Here is a 27,287-nt window from a genome sequence, read left to right as displayed (position 1 = left end):
TGAAATATATAGATAATTAAATATAATTTGTTACCTTAATTGATCATCCGTCTCAACCAAAATTCAAACGATGAAAGGCTAATATATGAATGGAGATTAAGTGTTTTATCTAGATTATTGTGAGATTATTTTTTGCTTCCTAGCGAAGAAAATAAATAAATAAAAACAACGAATGCACCAACTTCTATAATTATTACCAAGTATAGGAGTACTATTCTATGAATGGATATTAAATGATAGTTATTGCATCAATTATTTATTACAAATTTTGGGAAATATTTATCGAGCTATTTTTCTCATTTGACAAACAATTGTAATTGAATATTTCGAAAAAGGCGAGGGCTTTTTTGTATCATGCATCTATTTTTCATGATTAGCTTAAATAGTTGAATATTTTTGGAAGAAAAAGAAAGATGGTGAGTGAGCATATACAAAAATGATCTCGATCCAAAAAAGAGGATGTCAAATTTTGGCGTTGGTAAAATTAGTTGAGAATAAACACATAGAATCACATTTGTAATATCAAAAAAGTATAGGTATCGTCCGATTCAATATTCTTTCAAAATTTAAATAAAGTCACATGGAATGCATTTGATTTAAATGATAAAACATACTCCAAAAAGATCCTAGGCGATAGATTTCGGGCCGGGCCGATAGTTCGCCACCTCAACACAAATTCATAAAACACAATGCATTAAATTTCATGTCATGCTGACTGCAGAGACATAGTAATAAGCCAAGGTAAGAAGTAAGAACTGAAATAAACCACATAGCAGCCATGACAGTTGATGATAGAACTGAAACAGCCACAGAAATCAAAAGATATTAAGACATTCCCAAAGCGAAGAAACTTCTAGGGGTTTCTAGTTTCGTTTTTCAAGTATCTCGTACAAAGATCCGCAGCTGGGAAACACGGAACTAGCAGCAACAAGACATTGTTAAAGATACACAAAATTGAGAATATGCCAAGCAACTGGTTGTGTCAAGAAATCATCCCCAAGTTATTACAATGGAAGCTTCACACAGTTTTTAAGTTCTTCCTACACTTTCTTAGCTCTAGACGAGAAGTATACAAGATTGAAAGAAGAAAATGGCAGTAGCTCGTCTGACTTCATCCTCACAGTATAACAGTACATGAGAACTTCAGTAAAAGTATCCGACCACTTGGCCACCAACATTTTGCCGGATAGCCTCCTCATGATCCAAAACTCCATTTGGTGTCGTGACCACTACATATCCCCACTGCATATGGAATAAAGAATACGGATTATAACCATGAGGCTGTTTACATGTAGCTTAAGAGCCTTGAGGGAAATTACAATAATTTTTTTAAACGAGTCAAATCAGAATAGCGATCATATCCATAAAAGTTGAAAAGTTATCGTAGAAAATGTGACATTATCCTTCACAACATAAACATATATCAGCATGAAAAGATAAAATGCAGCATATGAAGTTGTTGAATAGATACAAAACCAGATGGTAAACTTCTTCAAAGCGATTCTTTAGTATGTCAAAATCAATTACATGTATGGCCCAGATCAATGTCTTAACAAGCGGTGTTTATTCAGTATCATCCGTGAAAACCAAAACCATGAATTCAGTTTCCCTAACCAAACATTTCCCAAAAAAGTCTCTGACTCGAGTTTACCAAATTATTGGGTCTCCAATTTCATATAAAAAGTAATGAGCTAAGGAGAACCATTGATTCATTAATTAGATCATAGACGAGACCAGAGCCCTCACATGCCAAAAGATGTTTTGGAAGCCTCCAACTTTTGAACAAGATATGCAATCGAATTAAACAGGACAAAATCACATTATTCAACCACCGAAGCGTAGATGCAACAGCATATAAAATGGGACCCAAATCACCAACAAACAAGATTGTGCAGGAAACAATCAAACCTGGCGCGTTGGAAGCATGCGAGTTTTGTAATTCTCCATGTACTGAGCCTTAATGTCTTGTCTATAAGTAAGAGCCCGACAATCGTTCACCCTCCCCTGCAACTGCACAGTTATCCTCCCCACCCTATGTGGATCATGAACTTGAAAATCCTTAATGTACCCTGTCATTTCACCATCATTCTAAGCTTATTCACAATTTCACATTTCTAAAACAAGCCTTACCCCAGAAAAAACGAATCAAATTCAGAAATACATTGAACCAAATTCCACAACTACAAATACCCACATTCTCAAAGCTCTTCATCAAACTAAAAAAACTTAATGTACCCTGTCATTTCACCATCATTCTAAGCTTATTCACAATTTCACATTTCTAAAACAAGCCTTACCCCAGAAGAAACGAATCAAATTCAGAAATACATTGAACCAAATTCCACAACTACAAATACCCACATTCTCAAAGCTATTCATCAAACTAAAAAAACTATAAAATAACCCTAGTGTAGTTAGTAAAATCCAAAATTTACACACAATCAGATGCAGTATTTACCATCAATTTACACACAAGCACACACATATACATATGCATATGTGCAATTAGACTAATGTATTCCACCAAACTTTCAAAAATCCAAAAATTTCGAATCGGGCACCCGTCAGAAAAGCATAAAACAACGCAAGCATACATACACGAGCAGAAATATGTAGATGCGATACCTCTATATTTCATGATTTGGAGGAAAGAGGCGACGACATTAGAGATGGGCTTAAGCTCAGCGGAAGCAAACCCCCTCTTTTCAGCATTGACAATGGTTCGCAACGCATCGTTCAGAATTCTTCTTCCCATTTTGCACTTTTTTTCTTCAGTTCTGCTTCGTACAACTAAAAAAGCCTAAAACCCTTCAGCGACTGAGCGAAGAAATTTTGGGAGAAACAAAAATATTTAAGAAAATAAACATATTTCTTTTAAAATGCTGATAAAAGGTACTCCCTCCGTCCCTGAAATGGCTTCCTCTTTGGGGACGGCACGAGTTTTAATAAAAAGTTGTAAAGTGTATTGATAGTGGAGAAAAAGTGATATAATTATTATTGGAAGTTGTGAAAAATGTTATAATTAGTATTGGGAGTGGTGAAAAGTGAAAAGTAAGAATAAATAAAGTATTATTAGTGGTGGGGTAGGTTTCCAAAAATGGAAAGAAAGAAAGAGGAAGTTATTTGGGGGACGTCCCAAAATGGAAAAAGAGGAAGTTATTTTAGGGACGGAGGGAGTAATTATGAAATCTATCCCGGATGACCTGTTATTTCACTCCAAAAAATAATTCAATTATTTGATATTAGTATTTAAAGTCTAAAGATCATAAACGTCGTCTTTCCAATGTTATTATTTTAAATATTATTGACGATGCTATTAAAATAATAAAACTCGGTATTTTAAATTAACTCCAAGTGATACAACGTTATTTTACTATAGTTAACTTAATCTCGACGGGATATTATTTTATAATATAATTTATAATAATTTTTTTTGTCAATTATTATCGTCTTGATAAATATATTATTTATTTTATTTGATTTTATCAGTTGTTCAATTTTTAGTGGAGCCATCACTTTGATATCTTTGACAAATTCTCGGAACGATAATTGATAGTACAATTGTTAGTGGTATGTACAACATATAAAATATAATGCTATGCAACATACCTGCATCAACTGACATTTAAAAACGAACATAACTAAAATGAAAAAAAAAAAATCTAACTCGTGCCATAATTTACTTAAGAAAACTAAAAGTAAAGATACTCAAAATGACCAACTACACAACACACTAATAGGTCAATTGGCAAGATCTTCAAAAACATGCAACACAATTGTCATTTCCAATTCTTGGGTTTAAATCTTGAATCTAGCTCTAGAATTTAATGTGAAATACTATTGCAACTATTAAAAAAATGTGGTAAACTATTTTTTATCTGAAATACATATTATAAGTATTTCTTTATCAAGATTTTCTCAAGATTTTCTCAAGATTTTCTCAAGATTTCTTAAATTATCTTTATAATTTAAGATAATACTTCATCCATCAACGAAAATAATGTAGAACCATATAAAAATGATTTGGACCTCCTCCTACTATCACGAGAATCTTCATAAATTAATATTTCATATATAAATTATAATAATTACTCTAAAATAAATAAATAAATAAAATCTCTAGTCCCGACTTAGGCCTACTGTATAAAATAGGGGTAATAGTCAGAAAATCCATGAGAAATTTCCATTTTCTGGTTTATATCATGACCCCTTTAATTTGACTTTTAAATACATCAATTTGTAATGGATTCGTAATTTTCCCACAAATTATAAATTTGCCCAAAATCAAATCTGATTTGGCGACCGCAACGTCAACGTGGCAGTCGGAATGTCAATGTGGCGGCCGGAATAACCACATCACAAACACACACAATCCACTCTCTCTGTCTCTCACACGTCACCATCTCTTCCGCCTCTCCCCCATCAGTAGAGCCCCCCTCCCCTGCCCTCCCCCACCAGCAGACCCTCCTTCGTCGGCACCTCGACAACAGCCCCACCAACAGAGCCATTTCCTCCTCCGGTCTCTCTCCTTCGACCAAAACCAAAATTTGAATTCACCAAATTGATTTTCCAGAACTCAAATCCCAAAACCCAAAACCTAAACTCGAATCCACTATGCTCAATTATAGAGCTGCTGGAAAATTGCATAATGACAACAAAAATTGGAAGAATTTAGCACTCAACAAGATCTGCAAATTCTCATAACTTTCAAAATCGTCGCCGAAGAAATCGAGGAGCGGCCACAAACCGAACCATTCGGCCGTATTCGCAGGCCTCGCCGAAGAAATCGGGAAGCGCAGCGGCGAACTCGAATCTGACAGTGAAATTGTGGACGGCGAGTTTAAATCGAAGTCCGAATCAGAATCCGTAAACGAAATCTGGCGATTTCCGGCGTGAATGTTGTAGATTTGGTATGGAGAAGGAGGTGGTTCGGGAGAAGCGTGAAGATTTTCATGGTCGATGGGAGGGAAAACGATTGGGGAATTGTCCAGCTCGTGTGTTTGGGAGGTTTCTGATGGCGACAATTGACCATGGTGGTGGCAGAGATCGAGAGGGGACTAGGGCTCGACTTTGGGTGAAGGCAGGGGTGGAGGAAGGAGGAAGGTCCGTTGTGCTGGAGAAGTGCCGACAACGGGGGTGTGGGAAGTGGCGGCGGCGGGGTGGCCGAAGGGGAAGGGGACGATCGGTGGGGGTGGGTGGAGGAATAGGGGAAGGGGGGAAGGGGAAAGGTGACGTGTAGTTTTTTTTTAAATTCTTAATTAAATATAACCTGTTTTTAATTCTTAATAAAACGACGTCGTTTCGTCTAAGAAAGTGACACGTCAGTTTTAATTTTGCCACGTAGGAGACACATCAGCTTTAATTTGGCCGGAGGTTCTCATCGTGGAAAAATTACAAATCCATTACAAATTGATGTATTTAAAAGTCAAATTAAAGGGTCATGATATAAACCAAAAAATGAAAATTTCTCATGAATTTTTCGGCTATTAACCCTATAAAATAATAATTTTAATAAAACTATAAGATAATTATTTTTCAAAAGACCCTTATATAAATCTACGGTCACATCAACGTTATAAATTAATATTATCTTAAAATTACAAACATAACTAGGATAACTTAGTAAAATATAAACTTATTGTTGTTTGGCTTTTGTTGATATTTAAATTATGGTTAATTGCCTATAAATTCAAAAGGTTTCAAATTTTTCGAGACTTTCTCATGACCCTTCAATTTGACATAGGAATACATAAACGAATTTTATTTTCTTAATGCTCCCAAAATGAGAAATTTCCCCTAAATTTAAGCTGACATGGACAACCGAATTCATTTGAATAACCTATTTATTTCGAAAATATATATACTTTTATTTAGATTTTCAAATATTGAAATCTAATTATAATTTTCTTAGACTCGAATTATGAAGTTTAGTATAAATCTAATATGAAAAACTATTGCAACTATAAAAAAAATATGGAATAATATTTATTTGAAATACATATCATAAGTATTTATTTATCAAGGTTTTCCCATAATTAAATTTTATAGAATATCAATGTGGGAAAGATAGATGATCTAATATATTCATGGAGACTGATCCTTTTATTTAGGTTATGAATTGATGCAGTTTAGTATAAATTCAATGTTAGATATATGAAAGAGAGACTTTTCTCTCTCGGTGGAATCAACTAGATGGGTTTCAAACCTGCGAATTAACTCACGTTGACCGGCACACCTCCGTTGCCGACGTTCTCGGTGGCTTCGACCAGCCTCCGGTGCAGCAGTTTCCGACCTCCTCCGTGAGCAGCAGCAGGCGTTCCGTGAGCAGCAGCCGCCGTGACCAGCAAAGGAGTTGCAGCAGCCGGCGTTCCGTGAGCAGATCTCCGTTGAGCAGCAGCAGCAGTCGGCGTCGTCTCCACCTACGGCCCGTTGCAGCAGAGCAGAAGGAGAGATCTGCACCGGTCGTTGATCGCGCCGGAGGAGCAGCGACAGCCGCTGAGACGCGCTGCCGCCTGCCCCAGATCTCGGAGCTCGCTGCGCGACTGTATCTCGCCGATCTCAGCTGCGCGACTGCACCGCGGCTCCCAGCTCGTCTGCGCGGCGCTGCCTCTCCCCACCGTACCGGCGACCGGCGTCATCGGCAGCTGGTGGCCGGATCCGACAGCGTGGAGGACCGATCTGGTGGCTAGTGCGTCTCCAACCTCCACAAATAAGGAGTTTTTTGGTACCACATGACTTCTCCGGGAGGTCTGAATCTCCCAATAGTTTCGAACAATTTTGCCTGCAATAATTCCCCGATGAATGACTACACAAAGACTGGTGCGGGCTTGGCTGGCGGTAACGGAGCAGATTCTGCTTTTGAACGAGAAGTTGCTATACCCAACGCCACAGCTATCTCACACCCTAATGATTCGGATGTGGGGGCTGATAACATGCCCAAATCCAAATCGTATGCTGATATCACGATGAACAGGCCACCGAAACGTCCCGACCTAGCTGCTCATCGGTTTCACTCATTACGTCCCACCAAAGAGGGAGAGCAGTTCTCCTTAAAAATTCCACAGCACCTATATGCGCAAGAAGTCAGTAAGGAATTCTCTCATGCTATTATTGGTCGTCTTTTCCTTCGTAAAGGAGACAAACCTCAACCTGCATTGCTTCTCAAAGCAGAACTTCACAAAATTTGGAAATTAGAATCTGAGTGGCAACTTATTCCTCTTGGGAAAGGGTATTATACGCTGGTTTTCCGGACTCCTGAAGACAAAACTCGTGCTAAAGCCAAGCCGGTCTGGGAATTATCTTGTGGTCATGTACGTCTTCGAGAATGGTCCAAACACTTTGATCCATTTAAAGAGAATTCTTCCATGGCGAATGTATGGGTGAGGATACATTATTTGCCAATTGAGTATTGGCATCCTGAGATTCTAGCCGGGATTGGGCGGTACATTGGTCATCCTATTAAAATTGACGGAGCCTCGGCCCGTCGTGATTTTGGGCAGTTCGCGCGCCTTCTTATTGAGTTAGATATGTCCAAATCCTTTCCTACTACTCTCTTAATTGATAACGATTCTTTTTCGTTCTATGTTGAATTCACGTATGAGAATTTACCTTTCTATTGCTCAAAATGTAAACTTACAGGACATCCCACCGAAAAGTGTCGGAAAATATCCGTTAAGAAGACGGTTGTGGAAGAGGATGTTCAAGATAGAAGTCAAATGCCTTTGGTTAAAAATGGGAAACAGTGGCAACCTATCTCTGGTGATGCTAGAGACGAGAGAGAACATGAGCAGGAGACAGCCAAGGGAGATAGGCCTGTTGAGGTGGGTTCGAGAAGCGACATACAGGTTTCCCCAGCTCGTTCGGACCCGGGATGTTACTCACTTCATAAAAATGATCACCATAAACAGTTAAGCTTGCCGGTTTCGGCGTCGAACAACAGTTTTGCCCTGTTGGATAACGAAGGCACTGAATTGTTTGAAGAACCGGAGCAGCAGCGGCGGGTACCTCTTTCTAGGGGTAAATCTTTGGATGATTCCAATTCTGCTGAACACTACGGCCCTGATAGGTTGGCCGAGTGTCTAAAACCTTGTATAAACTCGGTGTTTGATCAGCCAGTCAACATTTCTGAGATCAATGATGGACATATCTCGGAGGAGGTTTCGGATGAGGATGAAGAAGTGAACTATGACAGCAGTGGGAAGTACGTTTCCACAACGGATGATATTGCTGTTAATAATGCCTTGAAAGCTCAAAGACTTGAGCAGATTTTGGCGATAGCTAAAGCGCCCATGCCAGAAACAGTTGCTCCTGCTAAGCGACGAGGAAGACCATCCAAACAGGACCAAGCTGCTAGGGCAGCGGAGAACACAGCAAACAGGCCAGCGGACACAAGCATTAAAAGTAGACTTCGTAACACGGGGGATACGTCGCGTACTTTTGTGATTGATACAAGTAATAGAGACAGCGCTCTAGCCATGGAGAGCGTCGCCAAAGAGAGCTGGGCGGAAGAGGTTGAAAGAAGCGGAGCTGCCTCCGCTAACATAAATTAATTCTGATGAATATTATTGCATGGAATGTCCGTGGTTTAACGGATGAATCCAAACGTCTGCTGAAGGAGCATTGTAATTCTTTTAGCCCGGTGGTGTTGGGCATTCTTGAACCGAAACGGGCGTTTCGGAAAGTTAGACAGAGTTACTGGCATTCGTTGAATCTTGTCCCGGTGCATCAAAACTGCCGGTCTCCTCGCTGTTCGAATATTTGGGTTTTTGTTCACTCTTCTGTTGTTACTAATGTTTTGTTCTCTTCTGATCAGGTGGTTGTGGTGGACTGCCTGTGGCATAGTTATGATTTTCGTATTGCTTTTGTTCATGGTTCGAATGACCAAAATGACCGCCGTGATCTCTGGCATGATCTTCTTCGTTTCGTTTATGGAAAAATGGTTTTCATGGGCGATTTTAATGCGGTGAAAGGTGCTCATGAGCGTCTGAGTTTAGCTTCGCCACATAGAGGTTCTTGTGAGGAGTTTTGTGATTTTATTGATAACTCTGGCTTTATTGAATCCCCTACGGAGGGGCTTCGATTCACTTGGTCGGGACGTAGATTTTTACCACACCATGTGGAATCTGTTTTAGATCGTGCTTTGTTTTCGCAGGGTTTTGCTGATCTCTGGTCGTCGTTGGTTACTGCTGTCCTGCCTCGCCTCACTTCGGATCACTCTCCGTTGGTGTTGCAATGCAAATTGACAAACCCTTCTGGTCGGAGGCCTTTCCGTTTTCTTAATATGTGGACCTTTCATCCGACCTTTCAGGAGATGGTGGCGACATCTTGGAGGGAGACTGTCAGCACACGCTGCCCGATTTTATGTGTTATGTTGAAATTGAAAAGGCTTCGTAAGGAGATTGGGGTTTGGAATAAAGAGGTTTTTGGCAATGTGGATTCCTCCATTTCTTCTCTCATGAAACAGCTTGAGACTACTCAGGGGAAGATTTCTGCTTCTGGATATACGAACGATCTCTTTGATGAGGAGGTTAGTCTTCAAGCAAAGCTAAATGTATCGTTGACACATAAGAACTGTTTGCTTCAGCAAAAAAGCCGTGCGAACTGGCTTCGGGATGGAGACAGGAATACTGAGTTTTTTCACCGTTTGACCAAGTTCAAGAAACGGAATGCGCCTTTCACTCGCCTCAAGATTGATGGTAGAGAGACTTATGATGCCACTATTATTGAGAATCATATTATTGACCACTTTACGTCTCTTTTCGCTGATGATGGTCGACCTTCTGGAGATCAGTTAGAGATTGATGCGCTTTTTGAGTCGGGGGTGTCTGATGATCAGAATGCGCGGTTGGTGAGTATACCCGATGAGAGTGAAATTGCGGCGGCGGTTTTTAATATGGATGCTTCAAGTGCTCCTGGCCCTGATGGTTTCTCTGGTAACTTCTTTCAAAGTTGCTGGGATGTGATTAAAGCGGATGTCATTGCAGCTGTTCAGAATTTCTTTCGCCATTCTTATTTACCTTCTGGGTGTAATTCCAGTACGATGATTTTGATTCCCAAGAAGGATTCAGTCGACACTGTTGCTGATCTTCGCCCGATTGTCCTTTCGAATTTCTTATTCAAGATTATCTCGAAGATTCTTGCCTCTCGTCTTGGCGTGGTGGCTGCGTCTCATGTTTCTGACAATCAATTCGGCTTTATTAGCGGGCGTAATATTCATGATTGCATCATGCTCAGCTCGGAAGGTTTCAACTGTATGAAACGCACGGACAGGGGACGTAATATGGCTTGTAAAGTTGACATCCGAAAAGCCTTTGATACTATTCGATGGGATTTTATCTTGCAAGTTTTGCGAGCTAATCACTATCATGAGAAATTCATTTACTGGATTCCTATTATTTTCAGCTCGGCGAGGCTCTCTATTCTCTATAATGGTCAGCTGCGGGGATATTTTGCTTGTTCTCGCGGAGTGCGTCAGGGAGATCCCCTTTCTCCGATTCTCTTTGGAATTGCGGAGGATATCTTGAGTCGGCTTTTTAGCAGCTGCGTTGATTCTGGGCATCTAGAACCTATGCGCTATAGTCGAACTTTTCAGTTCCCTACTCACTTGTTCTATGCGGATGACGTTATGATCTTTTGTAAAGCTACGGTTCGGAATGCTAGAAAAATTCATCAGATCTTTTCGTACTATGACTCTCTTTCGGGTCAGCAGTGTAGTCTGGAGAAGTCTTGCATTTACTTTGGTTCGGGAGTTCTCAATGACAGGAAAAGTGCTATTCATCGTGAGCTCAGTTTCACTACCGGGAACCTTCCTTTCAATTACTTGGGAGTTCCGATTTTCGTTGGGCGTCCGAGAGCTTCTTTCTTTCAGGCAATTCATGATAGGATTGTCCAGAAGTTTGCTCGATGGAAAGGTCGTCATCTTTCTATGGCTGGGAGGCTTTGTTTAGTCAAGTCGGTTATTCAGAGTTCGATTGTTCACTCCATGATGGTTTACAAATGGCCAAAATCGTTACTGCACTCCCTTGACAGGAAATGTCGTAATTTCGTTTGGTCGGGAAATATTGATAAACGGCCCAGCTGTGCTGTTAGTTGGGGTAGAGTCTGCTCCCCCTTGAAAGAAGGCGGCCTCGGCATTAGATCTTTTACGTTAATGAACAAATCTTATTTGATGAAGCTGGCTTGGAAGTTAATTCAGGGAACTGTTTGGGCGCATTCCATTCTGAGATCGAGATATCTAAATAATTTTGGGGTTGCAAAGGATTCGGTGTCGAACTCTTCTGTTTGGATTGGGATGAAAGAAGAAGTCAATCAGTTGGTGGATGATTCTTATGTTTGTATTGACCGTGGTGAGCATACTTACTTTTGGCGGGATGATTGGCTTGGGTACAAGCTTGTGGATAAACTTAAAATTCCGATATATATGCATGATTTTCTGAGCTTCTCGGTTAGTGATTATTTTTATGATGGTGTTTGGCATTTCACGACATCCTTTGTTTCTCGTTTTCCTGATATTGTGGATGATATTCTGCGTATTCCGATGGGCGGCCAGAGGGATACGAGATATTGGAAACAGTTGGTTAAGGGTGAGGTTTCGGCCTCTTTGGCTTTTTCTAATATTTGCCATCGTTTTCCTGCTGTTAGCTGGGGCAAATGGATCTGGGAGGACTTTATTCCGATGAGGCGATCTATTATCTGTTGGCGTGTCCTCCATGGGCGCTTGCCTACTATTGATGTTCTGATCCGGCAAGGGTTAATTGCGCCCAATGCTTGTTCTTTGTGTCTCCAAGATAGTGAGACGATTTCGCATGTGCTTTGGGAGTGCTCGTGTGTTCGCCCTATTTGGACTGATTTTTTAGGTTGGTTTGGTAAAGAGAATCTCTTGGGGTGCATGGATATTCATTCCTTCTTAGTTCTGGCTTGGAATCTCTCTTGGAGTTCCCAAATTGGTTCTTTTTGGAAGGCGGGAATTATCACTCTGATGTGGCGTATCTGGTCGGGACGCAATGCGCTTATTTTTGAGGATTTGTGCTTTGATAGACGTGCGGTTTTGGCCTTTGTCAAGGCTTACTTTATGGAGATTGATGGGGTTTTCCGGAAGTTGGGTAATATTTCTAATTCTTGGGCTGACTATTCGATCACTCGTGCGATTGGGGTGAGGAGCCGTGCTGCTCCTCCCCCCTGTATGGTGGAGGTTCACTGGTGGCCTCCCGTTGGTCAATGGATTAAAGTTAATACAGATGGCTCGGCGGCGGGAGCTCCTGGAGTTATTGCTGAGGGTGGGGTTTTTCGAGACAAGTGGTCTCATGTCCGAGGTTGTTTTCATTTTAAAGGCGGCAACGGCTTTGCTTTCGAGGCGAAATTGTTGGCTGTGATCTATGCTATTCACATTGCTCATACCCGAGGCTGGCGGCATCTGTGGGTTGAGGCTGACTCTATGTATGTGGTTCACCTTTTGTACTCTCGCTCGAGTGATGTTCCTTGGAGATTTAGGGCGTTTTGGCAGCATACTCTTCGCCTGCTTCGGGATTTTTCTTTGATGGTCTCGCATATTTACCGTGAGGGTAATCAACCGGCAGATATTATGGCCAATGATGATCGGCAGGAAGGCTGGTGGCCTTTTGCGATTGAGGAGATTAGGATTGCGGTTGCAAGGGATATGTCGACGCATAGTCATATCCGTATGGTTATATAAACAGGTTCGTTGGTTCCCTTAGGCTTTGGTTGGGTTGTTTTCTTTTGTTGTTGGTCTCCTGTTTTCTTTTCTTGGTTCTTCTTCTTCCGGTTTTCTTGAGCCGAGCTTCTTAGGGGTGATGGTTAGGCCGGAACTCCTGAAGTTGTCTCTTCCCGCTCCTGAACCGAATGTGAGTCTTTCACGAGTACTCTTTTTCCTTCTAAGGTCTCTTCTTCTTAGAAGGTTTTAATGAGGCTCGGTCTTTTGTTTGCTCTCTTTTGCGCTTTCTTGGATGTTTTGTACTCTTTTACTTTTCCATTAATACAAGCCTTATTCTCATCAATGTTAGATATATGAAAACAAATGTATAAATGTCATATGGTGTAGAATTGAGAGTGAAACAAATATAAATTGTGTGAGTGCCACATAGGATAAAGAATAGTGGAGACCTCTCAATATGTAGATAATTGATATAGTACATAAATAAATAACAAAATATAAAAAATCAAATTTAAGGTAAATATTTGGATATTATACAATTGATTAAACTCATTTTGAATTTATAAATCCACACCAGTATTCGTTTGAAAATTAATAAAGAATTATTTACTATACATTTTGATTGAGGACCAATTTATAGTAATACCCACCACTACTCATACTTATTTAAGTTATTGAAATATATAGATAATTAAATATAATTTGTTACCTTAGTTGATCATCCGTCTCAACCAAAATTCAAACGATGAAAGGCTAATATATGAATGGAGATTAAGTGTTTTATCTAGATTATTGTGAGATTATTTTTTGCTTCCTAGCGAAGAAAATAAATAAATAAAAACAACGAATGCACCAACTTCTATAATTATTACCAAGTATAGGAGTACTATTCTATGAATGGATATTAAATGATAGTTATTGCATCAATTATTTATTACAAATCTTGGGAAATATTTATCGAGCTATTTTTCTCATTTGACAAACAATTGTAATTGAATATTTCGAAAAAGGCGAGGGCTTTTTTGTATCATGCATCTATTTTTCATGATTAGCTTAAATAGTTGAATATTTTTGGAAGAAAAAGAAAGATGGTGAGTGAGCATATACTAAAATGATCTCGATCCAAAAAAGAGGATGTCACATTTTGGCGTTGGTAAAATTAGTTGAGAATAAACACATAGAATCACATTTGTAATATCAAAAAAGTATAGGTATCGTCCGATTCAATATTCTTTCAAAATTTAAATAAAGTCACATGGAATGCATTTGATTTAAATGATAAAACATACTCCAAAAAGATCCTAGGCGATAGATTTCGGGCCGGGCCGATAGTTTGCCACCTCAACACAAATTCATAAAACACAATGCATTAAATTTCATGTCATGCTGACTACAGAGACATAGTAATAAGCCAAGGTAAGAAGTAAGAACTGAAATAAACCACATAGCAGCCATGGCAGTTGATGATAGAACTGAAACAGCCACATATTTGCAACCAGAAATCAAAAGATATTAAGACATTCCCAAATCGAAGAAACTTCTACGGGTTTCTAGTTTCGTTTTTCAAGTATCTCGTACAGAGATCCGCAGCTGGGAAACACGGAACTAGCAGCAACAAGACATTGTTAAAGATACACAAAATTGAGAATATGCCAAGCAACTGGTTGTGTCAAGAAATCATCCCTAAGTTATTACAATGGAAGCTTCACACAGTTTTTAAGTTCTTCCTACACTTTCTTAGCTCTAGACGAGAAGTATACAAGATTGAAAGAAGAAAATGGCAGTAGCTCGTCTGACTTCATCCTCGCAGTATAACAGTACATGAGAACTTCAGTAAAAGTATCCGACCACTTGGCCACCAACATTTTGCCGGATAGCCTCCTCATGATCCAAAACTCCATTTGGTGTCGTGACCACTACATATCCCCACTGCATATGGAATATAGAATACGGATTATAACCATGAGGCTGTTTACATGTAGCTTAAGAGCCTTGAGGGAAATTACAATAATTTTTTTAAACGAGTCAAATCAGAATAGCGATCATATCCATAAAAGTTGAAAAGTTATCGTAGAAAATGTGACATTATCCTTCACTACATAAACATATATCAGCATGAAAAGATAAAATGCAGCATATGAAGTTGTTGAATAGATACAAAACCAGATGGTAAACTTCTTCAAAGCGATTCTTTAGGATGTCAAAATCAATTACATGTATGGCCCAGATCAATGTCTTAACAAGCGGTGTTTATTCAGTATCATCCGTGAAAACCAAAACCATGAATTCAGTTTCCCTAACCAAACATTTCCCAAAAAAAGTCTCTGACTCGAGTTTACCAAATTATTGGGTCTCCAATTTCATATAAAAAGTAATGAGCTAAGGAGAACCATTGATTCATTAATTAGATCATAGACGAGACCAGAGCCCTCACATGCCAAATGATGTTTTGGAAGCCTCCAACTTTTGAACAAGATATGCAATCGAATTAAACAGGACAAAATCACATTATTCAACCACCGAAGCGTAGATGCAACAGCATATAAAATGGGACTCAAATCACCAACAAACAAGATTGTGCAGGAAACAATCAAACCTGGCGCGTTGGAAGCATGCGAGTTTTGTAATTCTCCATGTACTGAGCCTTAATGTCTTGTCTATAAGTAAGAGCCCGACAATCGTTCACCCTCCCCTGCAACTGCACAGTTATCCTCCCCACCCTATGTGGATCATGAACTTGAAAATCCTTAATGTACCCTGTCATTTCACCATCATTCTAAGCTTATTCACAATTTCACATTTCTAAAACAAGCCTTACCCCAGAAAAATCGAATCAAATTCAGAAATACATTGAACCAAATTCCACAACTACAAATACCCACATTCTCAAAGCTCTTCATCAAACTAAAAAAAAACTATAAAATAACCCTAGTGTAGTTAGTAAAATCCAAAATTTACACACAATCAGATGCAGTATTTACCATCAATTTACACACAAGCACACACATATACATATGCATATGTGCAATTAGACTAATGTATTCCACCAAACTTTCAAAAATCCAAAAATTTCGAATCGGGCACCCGTCAGAAAAGCATAAAACAACGCAAGCATACATACACGAGCAGAAATATGTAGATGCGATACCTCTATATTTCATGATTTGGAGGAAAGAGGCGACGACATTAGAGATGGGCTTAAGCTCAGTGGAAGCAAACCCCCTCTTTTCAGCATTGACAATGGTTCGCAACGCATCATTCAGAATTCTTCTTCCCATTTTGCACTTTTTTTCTTCAGTTCTGCTTCTTACAACTAAAAAAGCCTAAAACCCTTCAGCGACTGAGCGAAGAAATTTTGGGAGAAACAAAAATATTTAAGAAAATAAACATATCTATCTATATATCTATCTATATCTATATATATATATATATATATAAAAGCTCAACCACTTATATAAATAGTAAGTTATGTTTTTCCGCCAAAATCACTTTACTATTTTTAGAAATAATCTTTTTTTTATTTAATTTTAATTTCGTCTACTTCAGATTATATGAAATTTTTTATTGTAATTTTTCATGTTGCCCCAATTAAAGTATTAGTTCATTTTTTATCTTTTAAATATTTTATATTTACGAATAAAATGTAAACAAACAGTTCAATAAATAATTATACTATTATTAAAATATTTATATTGATAAGATTTATGATTAAAACTGTACTTTAAGATATTTATTTATTATTTCTTAAATATTTAATCAACATATGTAAAATATTTAAAATTTAAGATTAATCAAACATTATGATTGTGTATCAATTATAATTTTAAAAAAATAATTATAACATAATCATAGTTCTATAATTTATTGGATTAGTTATTTTTAATCTCTTAAATATGATATAGGTAATAGTTATATTATATATAATTTTTTAAAATGGAATATATATAGTACATATTTTTGTATAAAATGGTCATAAAATGGTCACGCATGTTCAGTAAATGTAAATAAAAAATTTAGTAAATGTAGGAATTAGAGATGTAACAAGTAGTGGTGATAATGATGATTATGCATCTACCCATCTCCTTGAGGATATATTACTTAAAGCATTTGATGTTCCAATACAAGACATCATTTTAAACACTTACTCGTCCTACTCTAACAACATTGTTAAAGAATTGAACCAGCTGCTGAGTGCAGCACACCAACTCCAATCAAGAAACGCAGCAACACTCCCTCAAACTCACTTAAGTGTTTCACTCACGAATTTGAAGTAAAAGTAAAACAAGAACACAAAAGAAACAACACAGGATTTAACGTGGTTCAGCCGAAGCCTACATCCACGGAAGATCAAAGAAGAATATTCACTATCACCAAGAGCAAAGCTACACGAATTACAACAAGAAAAGAACAACTGAGATCACAGCTCAACAAGCCAACTTCAAGGCTGCTGTATACAGATCTCCTTACAATCTTTTCTCTCAAAATTCTACAAAGCTTCTAAACTGCAGAAAGAGGATTTCAGAACATATTTATGCACATCATTTGGTGAAGAAATGAGCTGTAGAGATAGATCAGAAGAAGGCCTCCTCGCAACAAAATTGAGCTGCCTTATTTTCGGTTATAACTGCCAGCTCTCTTCTTTGCACTTTGAATCCTTCAACTTATGAGAAATAACACTTCAGCCCCTCACCTTAAATGCACTTATACATTCACCCTTATTTCACAATTCTCCACCTTGAATGTATCAGTGACATTCTCCATTGATCTTCACAAACACCATAACTGAACTTCACTGAGGCACTGAACTCTCTCGCAGAGAGCTAAGTTGAACAATATCACAACAGTACTTGAACTTACCTTTAGGCAAAGCTTTAGTAAGCATGTCTGCTGCATTATCCTCAGTTCCTATCTTTACTATCTTAACATCACCCTTCTCAACTATATCTCTAACAAAATGCAATCTTACATCAATATGCTTAGAGCGTTCATGAAATACCTGATGTTTAACAAGATGCACTGCACTTTGACTATCACAAAATATAGTAACAGAGTCTTGAATTATTCCCATCTCTTGCACCATACCTTTGAGCCACATCCCTTCTTTAACTGCCTCTGTGACAGCCATGTACTCTGCCTCAGTTGTGGAAAGAGCAACCACAGACTGAAGCATAGACTTCCAACTGACAGCTGAGTTGAACAAAGTAAAGACATATCCAGTTTGAGACTTCCTGGTATCAATGCTCTCAGCATAATCTGAATCAACAAATCCATGCAAGGCCTCTCCATTTTTATCATTCTGTTGCTTATACAGAATTCCAACATCCAGAGTTCCCTTTAAGTATCTCAGAATATACTTTAGAGCCTCCTAGTGAGCTTTTCCTGGATTAGACATGTACCTACTGGTCACACTGATTGAGTGAGCTAAATCAGGTCTAGTACAGACCATAGTATACATAATACTCCCAACTAAACTTGAATAAGGAACATTTTCCATCTCCACATTCTCTCTGTCAGTTTGTGGCTTCTGCTTTTCCTCCAATTTGACATGCTGTGGAAGTGGAACACCAATAGCTTTGGCTTCATGCATTCTGAACTTCTTAAGAACTTTACCAATGTAGTCAGACTGAATGAGCATGAGTTCTGACTTTTCTCTATTCCTCTTGATATCCATTCCTAAGATCCTCCTTGCTTCCCCCAAATCCTTCATGTCAAATTCAGAATTTAAAGCTCTCTTGACTGCATTCACTTCCTTCATTGATTTGCTAGCCACTAGCATATCATCTACATATAAAAGTAGATAAACAAAACTACCATCCTTTGCTTCCTTAAGATATACACACCTATCATAAGAAGACCTCCTGAAATTTATGCTCAGCATAAACTCATCAAACCGCTTGTTCCATTATCTTGGACTTTGTTTAAGTCCATACAAAGATTTCTGTAGCAAGCAAACTTGTGACTCCTTCCCTGGAACACTAAAGCCTTCAGCCTGATCCATATAGATAGTTTCCATCAGTTCACCATTGAGGAATGCAGTCTTTACATCCAGCTGATGTAATTCAAGGTTGAACTGAGCAACTATAGACAATAGTAATCTGATTGAGCTGTACCTTACAACTGGAGAATAGATTTCATTGAAGTCTATCCCTTCTTGTTGAGTAAAACCCCTGGCCACCAATCTTGCCTTATATCTGATGGTTTCTTTCCCATCTATCACTTCAACCTTTCTTTTGAACAGCCACTTACAGCTCACACATCTCTGTGTCTTTGGCCTGGGAACTAACTTCCAAGTATTGTTCTTGAGCAAAGAATTGAACTCTTCATTCATTGCCTCAATCCAAAACTTTGACTCTTTACGGGTGATAGCTTCTTTATAACTTCTTGGTTCTTGATAACTGATCTTCTCAGCAACAGTTAAAGCAAAAGATATCTGATCTGCCTCTGCAAACCTAGATGGAGGTTTGATGCTTCTTCTAGCCCTATCCCTTGCCAGCTGATAACTGCTCAAGTCATTTTCAGGTTGATCCAAAACTTCATCCTCTGATTCAGCATCAACTTCTTCTTTTACATCTAGTTCTGCAGTAGGTGTTGCTTTATCTCCTGTTATTAATGGCTCCACCTTAAAATCAGTACCAGTATCATCCTTCTTATATGGCATAACCTCTTCTCTGAAAACAATATCCCTGCTGATCAAAGCTTTTCCTTTCCCAGGCTCAATACACCACACCTTGTATCCTTTAACACCTGCAGGATATCCTATCATGACACACCTCAGAGCCCTTGGTTCAAGTTTATCTTGCTTGATGTGCATATAAGCAAGACATCCAAACTTCCTTAGGTTTGAGTAATCTGCAGGTCTTCCAGTCCATTTCTCTTCTGGAGTTTTAAACTCAATAGCAGATGATGGGCACCTGTTAATAAGATATGCAGCTGTGTTTACAGCTTCTCCCCAAAACCTTGCTGCTAATCCAGAACTTGTGAGCAAGCACCTGACTCTCTCCAAGAGAGTCCTGTTCATCCTTTCTACCACCCCATTTTGCTGTGGATTTCCAGGAACAGACTTGTGTCTCTTGATTCCCTTTGCTTTACAGTAGTCTTGAAACTTTTCAGACACAAATTCTAAACCATTGTCTGTTCTTAGACATTTTAGTTTAGAATTCTTCTCATTTTCAACTAAGCTGCACCACTCAACAAACTTATCAAACACATCTGTTTTATGTTTAATCACATAAACCCAAACTTTCCTGGAATAATCATCAATTAGAGATAGAAAATAACTCCCTCCACCTATAGTGGTAGTTCTAGAAGGCCCCCACAGATCAGCATGAACATACTGGAGAGGTGCAGATGAAGTATGTTTGCCTATGGGATATTTCAGTTTCTTACTCTTACTTAACATACATGATTCACAATTATTCAATTTGATTTCATGTTGTAGTTTAAGAGTTCCTTGCCTTTTCAGTTCAGTCATGCCTTTTTCACTAACATGGCCTAATCTCTCATGCCACAGCATAATATCATTATTAGCAACACTTTCAGTTTCACCAGTTATTGTGGAAGCTACTAAATGATATAAGCTATGCTTTCTAATACCTTTCATAATAGTTCTAGAACCCTTAATCACAAGCAAACTATCTTTATCAGATTTAAACTCATAACCTTTTGCTTGCAGAGAACCAAGGGAAACTAAATTTCTCTTGAGACTGGGAATATACCTGACCTCAGTTAACTTTCTGATGGAGCCATCATGGAGCTTGAGTTTTACTGAGCCGATTCCCTTAACAGTGCATACTTCATCATTTCCTAGTATCACTGATTCCAAGTTTTCTTCCTGCAAATCACAAAACCAAGATTTAGTTGGACACATATGGAAAGTACAGCCTGAGTAAGAATCCAATCAGAGCCAAGTTTAGAAGAATTTATGTTGAGAGCTTCAGCTTCTTGGCACTGTTCTGCTATATCAGCAGTATCAGTGGTGGGGCTCTTCTGAGCTTGCTTTCTTTTCCAGCTGTAGCAGTCTTTCCTAATGTGGCCTGGCTTTTGACAATAATGACACTTCCTTGTCTCTTTAGTGTCATCTTCCTTCCCCTTGGTAGTTTGCCCTGCCTTCTGCTTGTCTTTCCAAAGCTTCTTGGACTTGTTCTTTGTGAATTTTCCTTTGACATTGAGGCTTTCATTTGGTGCCTCTGATTTCGAATCAGCAGCCTTCTGGAGTTCTTTGGATTTGAGAGCATTCACCACTTCTTCCAGAGTGATAGAAGCCTCTCTCCCATACAACATTGCATCTCTCAGATTGTCATATGATTTTGGCAAGGCATTCAATAGTAAGATTGCCTTGTCTTCATCTTCCAGACTGACTTCGATGTCTGCAAGATCATCAACAGCTTTGTTGAACTCATCTAGCTGATCCAAGATAGATTTATCCTCTGTAATCCTATAGGAATACAGTCTCCTCTTCATGTAGAGCCTATTTGCCAAAGATTTGGTCATATACAGGCTCTCCAATTTCTCCCAAACTCCTGCTGTTGTCTCCTCTTTGGCAACCTCACGCAAGACTTTATCTCCCAAACACAGTATGATAGCACTGTGAGCCTTTTGCATCATTTCAAGATGCTTTCCTCCATCTTCTTCACCCTTAGGGAGTTTCTTGGTTGTTAGAGCACCAAGAAGTCCCTGCTGTGTGAGAATGGCTTTCATCTTCAGTCTCCACAGAGCAAAATCGTTCTTGCCCGTGAATTTCTCCGTCTCAAACTTTGCAGTTGACATTTCAACAAACAGCTTTCAGTAATCTCTGAATGAATCCCTTTTAAAGAATCCACACACAAAACTCCTTCGATCTGCCTTCTCTGAATCTTGCAAGAACCTTCACTGCGTCTTCTCTTTGTTTCCCACAGACGGCGCCACTTTGTTAAAGAATTGAACCAGCTGCTGAGTGCAGCACACCAACTCCAATCAAGAAACGCAGCAACACTCCCTCAAACTCACTTAAGTGTTTCACTCACGAATTTGAAGTAAAAGTAAAACAAGAACACAAAAGAAACAACACAGGATTTAACGTGGTTCAGCCGAAGCCTACATCCACGGAAGATCAAAGAAGAATATTCACTATCACCAAGAGCAAAGCTACACGAATTACAACAAGAAAAGAACAACTGAGATCACAGCTCAACAAGCCAACTTCAAGGCTGCTGTATACAGATCTCCTTACAATCTTTTCTCTCAAAATTCTACAAAGCTTCTAAACTGCAGAAAGAGGATTTCAGAACATATTTATACACATCATTTGGTGAAGAAATGAGCTGTAGAGATAGATCAGAAGAAGGCCTCCTCGCAACAGAATTGAGCTGCCTTATTTTCGGTTATAACTGCCAGCTCTCTTCTTTGCACTTTGAATCCTTCAACTTATGAGAAATAACACTTCAGCCTCTCACCTTAAATGCACTTATACATTCACCCTTATTTCACAAACATCAACAATATATAATTTTTATTTGAAAGAACGAGCAATAAATGTTCCTACTCATATATTGTACAACATAAAATTTTAACATTAATAAAAAATTAAAATTTTAAATCTACATAATACTTTAAAATAATATTTTATTATAAAAAAATAATATTTCTCGCACGGGAGCCAAACTACATATGTATATATTTTAGTACTGTATATATTTCAGTAGAAATTTTGTATAAGTTATTGAGGTGGTCACTTGTACACCCGGGTGGTATGTACACCGGGATGTAAATGACACTAACACTAACATTATTTGTTTTACAAATGGCACTATCATGTTATATGACACTAACACTATATTGAAATGACACTATCATATTATCGAAATGATACTAATACTCTGGGTGTACCGTACACCCGGGTGTACAGGAGATTTTGTGTAAGTTATTTTAATACAATGTGTATATATTATATCATCTTTAATTTTGTCATATATTTTTTAATTTGAACGAAATTATTCAGGGCAAATTTTGAAATGGGCTAAAGTTTATGTATTTATATTACAACTGTATATAGTTGAAAAAATACCAAAATTCACTAATTACATTGTGGATTTACAGTCAATTAATGCCTAAAAAAACATGTTGTTAAATGCAAATTAGTAAAAAGTAATTAAAAGTTCCAAAAACTCTTTCAAGACTAATAGAAAATTTGAAAGAAAAATATCTAGAAATGTTGATGAAAATTTTAAATAAATAATAATAATCATTAGATAAAAAGTTTTTGTCAAAATCCTCATCATTCATTTGATTAGCCTTCAACTATAAGATGGTTTCATCTTCATTTAATGTTATTATCGTTATTAGAGCTATTTTATAAAATAATACAATAGAATTTTATAATCTAAACATAATATTTTAAAAAAAAATTTTTTTTTACTATTTTAATTAAGTAGGTATCACCGTGCATCGCACGGGAGTAATACTAGTTTCTTTTAAAATGCTGATAAAAGGTACTATCCCGGATGACCTGTTATTTCACTCGAAAAAATAATTCAATTGTTTGATATTAGTATTTAAAGTCTAAAGATCATAAACGTCGTCTTTCCAATGTTATTATTTTAAATATAATTGACGATGCTATTAAAATAATAAAACTCGGTATTTTAACTCCAAGTGATACAACGTTATTTTACTATAGTTAACTTAATCTCGACGGGATATTATTTTATAATATAATTTATAATAAAATTTTTTGTCAATTATTATCGTCTTGATAAATATATTATTTATTTTATTTGATTTTATCAGTTGTTCAATTTTTAGTGGAGACATCACTTTGATATCTTTGACAAATTCTGGGAACGATAATTGATAGTACAATTGTTAGTGGTATGTACAACATATAAAATATAATGCTATGCAACATACCTGCATCAACTGACATTTAAAAACGAACATAACTAAAATGAAAAAAAAATCTAACTCGTGCCATAATTTACTTAAGAAAACTAAAAGTAAAGATACTCAAAATGACCAACTACACAACACACTAATAGGTCAATTGGCAAGATCTTCAAAAACATGCAACACAATTGTCATTTCCAATTCTTGAGTTTAAATCTTGAATCTAGCTCTAGAATTTAATATGAAATACTATTGCAACTATTAAAAAAATGTGGTAAACTATTTTTTATCTGAAATACATATTATAAGTATTTCTTTATCAAGATTTTCTCAAGATTAAACGAAATCGAGGTGGGAATTGAAGAGGAACTAAGGGCCAAATTCTTGAGAGGGGGGGAAAAGAGAGAGAACTGAAAAGGGAGCTACGTCTACGGCCTCGCCGGCCTTCAAAGGCGGCGGCGGGTGTTTGGGAAAGGGGGTGTGTTTGGGCTTTGGGGGTGTTTGGGAAAGGGTGGGTAGGTTTTTTTTAATTTTTTTGTAAATTAATTTATTAATAAATTATTACATTTTATTTAAAATAAGATTATTAAAAAAATAAAACAATGACATGTCATAGCTTATTGCCCTGTAATTGACATCATTGTTTTCCATATAATGTGGTCGGATTTTTTAATTTTGAGAACATTAAGAAAAATTTACCGTTTATGGATTGCAACGTCAAATTGAAAGGTCGTGGGAAAGTCGCGAAAATTCCAAAACCTTTTGAATTTACAGGCAATTAACCCTTTAAATTAAAGTGAATTTCATTTCTAGCTTTTCACACCGAGTAGTTTTCGTTTGGTGTTCTTGAAGAGTAATCTTATGTATAATAAGAAAATGGCTAATCGTATGTGGCATCACCGAATTTTAACTTTTCTATTTATCTTAATTCTCTTGGCATTTTCATATTTATTCATTCTTATTTATCTTGCACCTATATTTATTTTTTCAAAACTTCATCAAATAAAAATAATTATAATATGGGTATTTATATTATCATTTAACAAGGAAATCAATCTTGATCATGTTATAGTCACTTTAAATATAATTTGGCCAATTAATAATTGGCCAAATATGATGAAAATGTGATTTAATATAAAAAGAAAAAGAAACTTCGTTAAAACCACGTGGGGAAAACTGTAGCAAGAAAAAAGAGTGTCCGTCTAAAAACCAAAGCAAAGCAAAGGTACCCAAGCAAGCGCCATGACAGCCCGTGATGAACTCCGGACTAACCATCACCCACCCCAAGCTGCCAGGAGGACGACCATGAAGCTACGGAGTAACCATCGCCTCAGGCGGAGACGGATCTAGAGGCCAGCCAGCCTCGGGCGTTGCCCGATCAATTTTTTTTTTTTTAATTACCTATATATATTTATGTTTTGAGGAATTAGCTATGCATATTATACATATAATATAAATATGTAATTTAAAAATTGAAAACTCAGATCATATTTTCTTTAATTAAGACTAATGATAATAAACAAAGAATGCCACTATTCACACTACAGAAGAAAGAAGAAGCGACAAGTTCAGATCATATTTCTTGTTTTCATTCTTCTTCCCAATAAACAACACATGGATCCAAATTGAGATGGAAATTCACAGAATCCAACATTGAGATATCAAATTTACTATAAAATGATCTTGCATACTATGGCCGACTGAAACCCAGTCGCCAGGCAGCTCCTCTGCTGCATGCTCGCCTCCGAGAGGTGCAAACTGCCCTAGATGGAGATACCTAGTGTCCAAGGCACCCGAGAGAGAGAGAGAGAGAGAGAGAGAGAGAGAGAGAGAGAGAGAGAGAGAGAGTAAAACTTTAAATGTTCATATAGAGAAATCAGTAACTCTCGAGCTTTGTAGATTAGTAGACAATATCAGAATTTGAAGCATTAGATGATCCTTAGCCGCTTGGACATGTCTTCACATTGCAGTTCGTTTTCTGAGGTTCTTAGGTTATAATTGATTGCCAGATATGCAAGAATCAAGCTATGTCACAGTAAAGCCAAGTAATATTATTGAGAGCCAACAAATGAGAGAAGACAGGCCATTAAAAAAACGAGGCTGAAAACATATTTATAGGAAAATTTAGTAGGCCTTAATTCAACTTCACACCACACTTTATATTACTAAGGAGACGTTTACTTTTCATGATTAATAAGATATATAATTGGATTTCTTCAATCATACCCTCACAGTGGGATACGAATCAAGCAAAATTGGGCCAAATAATAGAAATTATCAAGGGTCTTGAGATATCCTAAAGTTCCGTTTCATCTTAGTAAATAATGGATTAGCCTTACAAGTAAATTAACGTCCTTCTTCAATTATAGCCTGAATATTGGTCACCATATCCCATGGTGACTTTTTAACCCTAACTTTAAACTATTGCAAATATAGCTTGTACTTATCTCCGTCCTTCAATTAATAGCCCAAGTCAAAATTTCCAACCTACAAATAACTTGAAATACTATTTCAAATGCTGAAAAAACCTACAAAAATTCACTTAAGTTTCGCAGAAATTGTGACTTAAGTCAGCAACGAAGGTACATACAAGCTATATTTGTAATATTTTTAAGTTCGGGCTAAAAAGTCATCATAGAGTCAAATGTCGGGTCATAATCTAACAATAAAATTATAAAATATGCTATTTTAATCAGATTAAGTAGTGAGAAAAGGCGATGAGAGATTGAGGGTTTGATTCTGTGGCATATCTACCTGAAAGGAAGGAATTCATGGCGGCCACCACTTCTGAACTTCCGAGGACCCTCGGGTTCAACTTGACATTTCTCTCGCGTGTTGAAGCACCTAGCAAGGTGTGCACCTTGTTGAGCAACAACCTAGCACGTATGTTAAAAAGATCAAATCTAAACGTATTAGTCGAGGATCAAACTAGCGAAGATCCATCTAAACACTGCCTTACTTGAGCAGTAGCAGGAAGGCTCTTTGTTTGCTTATCTACGTTTGATAGTGCTAACTTTGACTCTTCAATATCTACTTCTTCTCTCTCATTTCCATCTGCATCTTTTATCCGCAGCTGCAAATATGGCCGAAATATCCTCCTGGACTAAAAACAGACGAGACATAAGTACACAGTAGATCGGAGAAACTAGGAGACTTTTTCAGACGTCTACCATGATTTTTTTTCTGATCTACTGTGGTGCAATCTCCAAGACCATACACACCATCACATCCCTTCACTCTGTAAATGCAGCTGCAAATATGCACCTTGTTGAGCAGCAATCTAGTTTTCGACCTATCAATAGGTCCAGCCATAAAACCTATTGCTTCTATTGTATTGTACAATCATAAACAAAATTGTATAATATGTATCATCATAGCATTTTTTAAATCTTGAGGCATAATATACCAATGAATTATTCAACAAGAAGTTACACTCATACCATAAACAACTTTATTCAAGAAAAATCCTCAGAAATTAGAGCAATGTAATATTCCAATATTACCCCAACATTGTAGAAGAGAGTAAGTAAAAATAGGCATAAATTAATATCTTCAAAAAAAAAAAAAGACTCCATATGTCATGCCAATACAGAATACAATCAGCAACTTACTTGGAAGAAAGCGTATGAGAATTCACCAATAATCTCCACAATTACATACACCTCCCTCAAAGTGGTGAAAACGTTTAACGCCACGTAAGATGATCAATCTCCCCGTGATCTTCGCTATATGTTTGATCGTCGTGTGGCAATCCTCA

General features: G+C 37.5%; 2 protein-coding genes across 2 annotated transcripts; both read right to left on the bottom strand.

Annotated features, from left to right (window-relative positions):
* Nucleotides 1–815: 815 nt before the first annotated feature.
* Nucleotides 816–2,868, bottom strand: LOC131012508 (40S ribosomal protein S15a-5-like). The gene is made up of 3 exons (XM_057940506.1): nucleotides 2,626–2,868; nucleotides 1,909–2,069; nucleotides 816–1,242 (listed from the first exon to the last, which is right to left on the bottom strand). Exons 1-3 carry the CDS (start codon nucleotides 2,753–2,755, stop codon nucleotides 1,144–1,146), a joined length of 390 nt encoding a protein of 129 aa, XP_057796489.1. The 5' UTR covers nucleotides 2,756–2,868; the 3' UTR covers nucleotides 816–1,143.
* An 11,290-nt stretch (nucleotides 2,869–14,158) lies between these two features.
* Nucleotides 14,159–16,080, bottom strand: LOC131012509 (40S ribosomal protein S15a-5-like). Its single transcript, XM_057940507.1, has 3 exons — nucleotides 15,819–16,080; nucleotides 15,267–15,427; nucleotides 14,159–14,599 (listed from the first exon to the last, which is right to left on the bottom strand). The coding sequence occupies exons 1-3, from the start codon at nucleotides 15,946–15,948 to the stop codon at nucleotides 14,501–14,503; spliced, it is 390 nt and encodes a 129-aa protein (XP_057796490.1). The 5' UTR covers nucleotides 15,949–16,080; the 3' UTR covers nucleotides 14,159–14,500.
* Nucleotides 16,081–27,287: the final 11,207 nt, after the last annotated feature.

This window comes from Salvia miltiorrhiza, chromosome 2, assembly GCF_028751815.1.
Source record: "Salvia miltiorrhiza cultivar Shanhuang (shh) chromosome 2, IMPLAD_Smil_shh, whole genome shotgun sequence".
Taxonomy (NCBI): domain Eukaryota; kingdom Viridiplantae; phylum Streptophyta; class Magnoliopsida; order Lamiales; family Lamiaceae; genus Salvia; species Salvia miltiorrhiza.
The sequence above is the reverse complement of the archived record's forward strand: the minus strand, read 5'-3'. Positions and strand labels throughout refer to the sequence as shown.

Coding starts and splice junctions, on each gene's coding strand:
- LOC131012508 (XM_057940506.1), bottom strand. CDS start 2,755: ATGGGAAGAAGAATTCTGAACGATGCGTTGCGAACCATTGTCAATGCT. Junction 2,070..2,625: donor CCAAATCATGAAATATAGAG/GTATCGCATCTA, acceptor GTGAAATGACAG/GGTACATTAAGGATTTTCAA. Junction 1,243..1,908: donor GCATGCTTCCAACGCGCCAG/GTTTGATTGTTT, acceptor TTCCATATGCAG/TGGGGATATGTAGTGGTCAC.
- LOC131012509 (XM_057940507.1), bottom strand. CDS start 15,948: ATGGGAAGAAGAATTCTGAATGATGCGTTGCGAACCATTGTCAATGCT. Junction 15,428..15,818: donor CCAAATCATGAAATATAGAG/GTATCGCATCTA, acceptor GTGAAATGACAG/GGTACATTAAGGATTTTCAA. Junction 14,600..15,266: donor GCATGCTTCCAACGCGCCAG/GTTTGATTGTTT, acceptor TTCCATATGCAG/TGGGGATATGTAGTGGTCAC.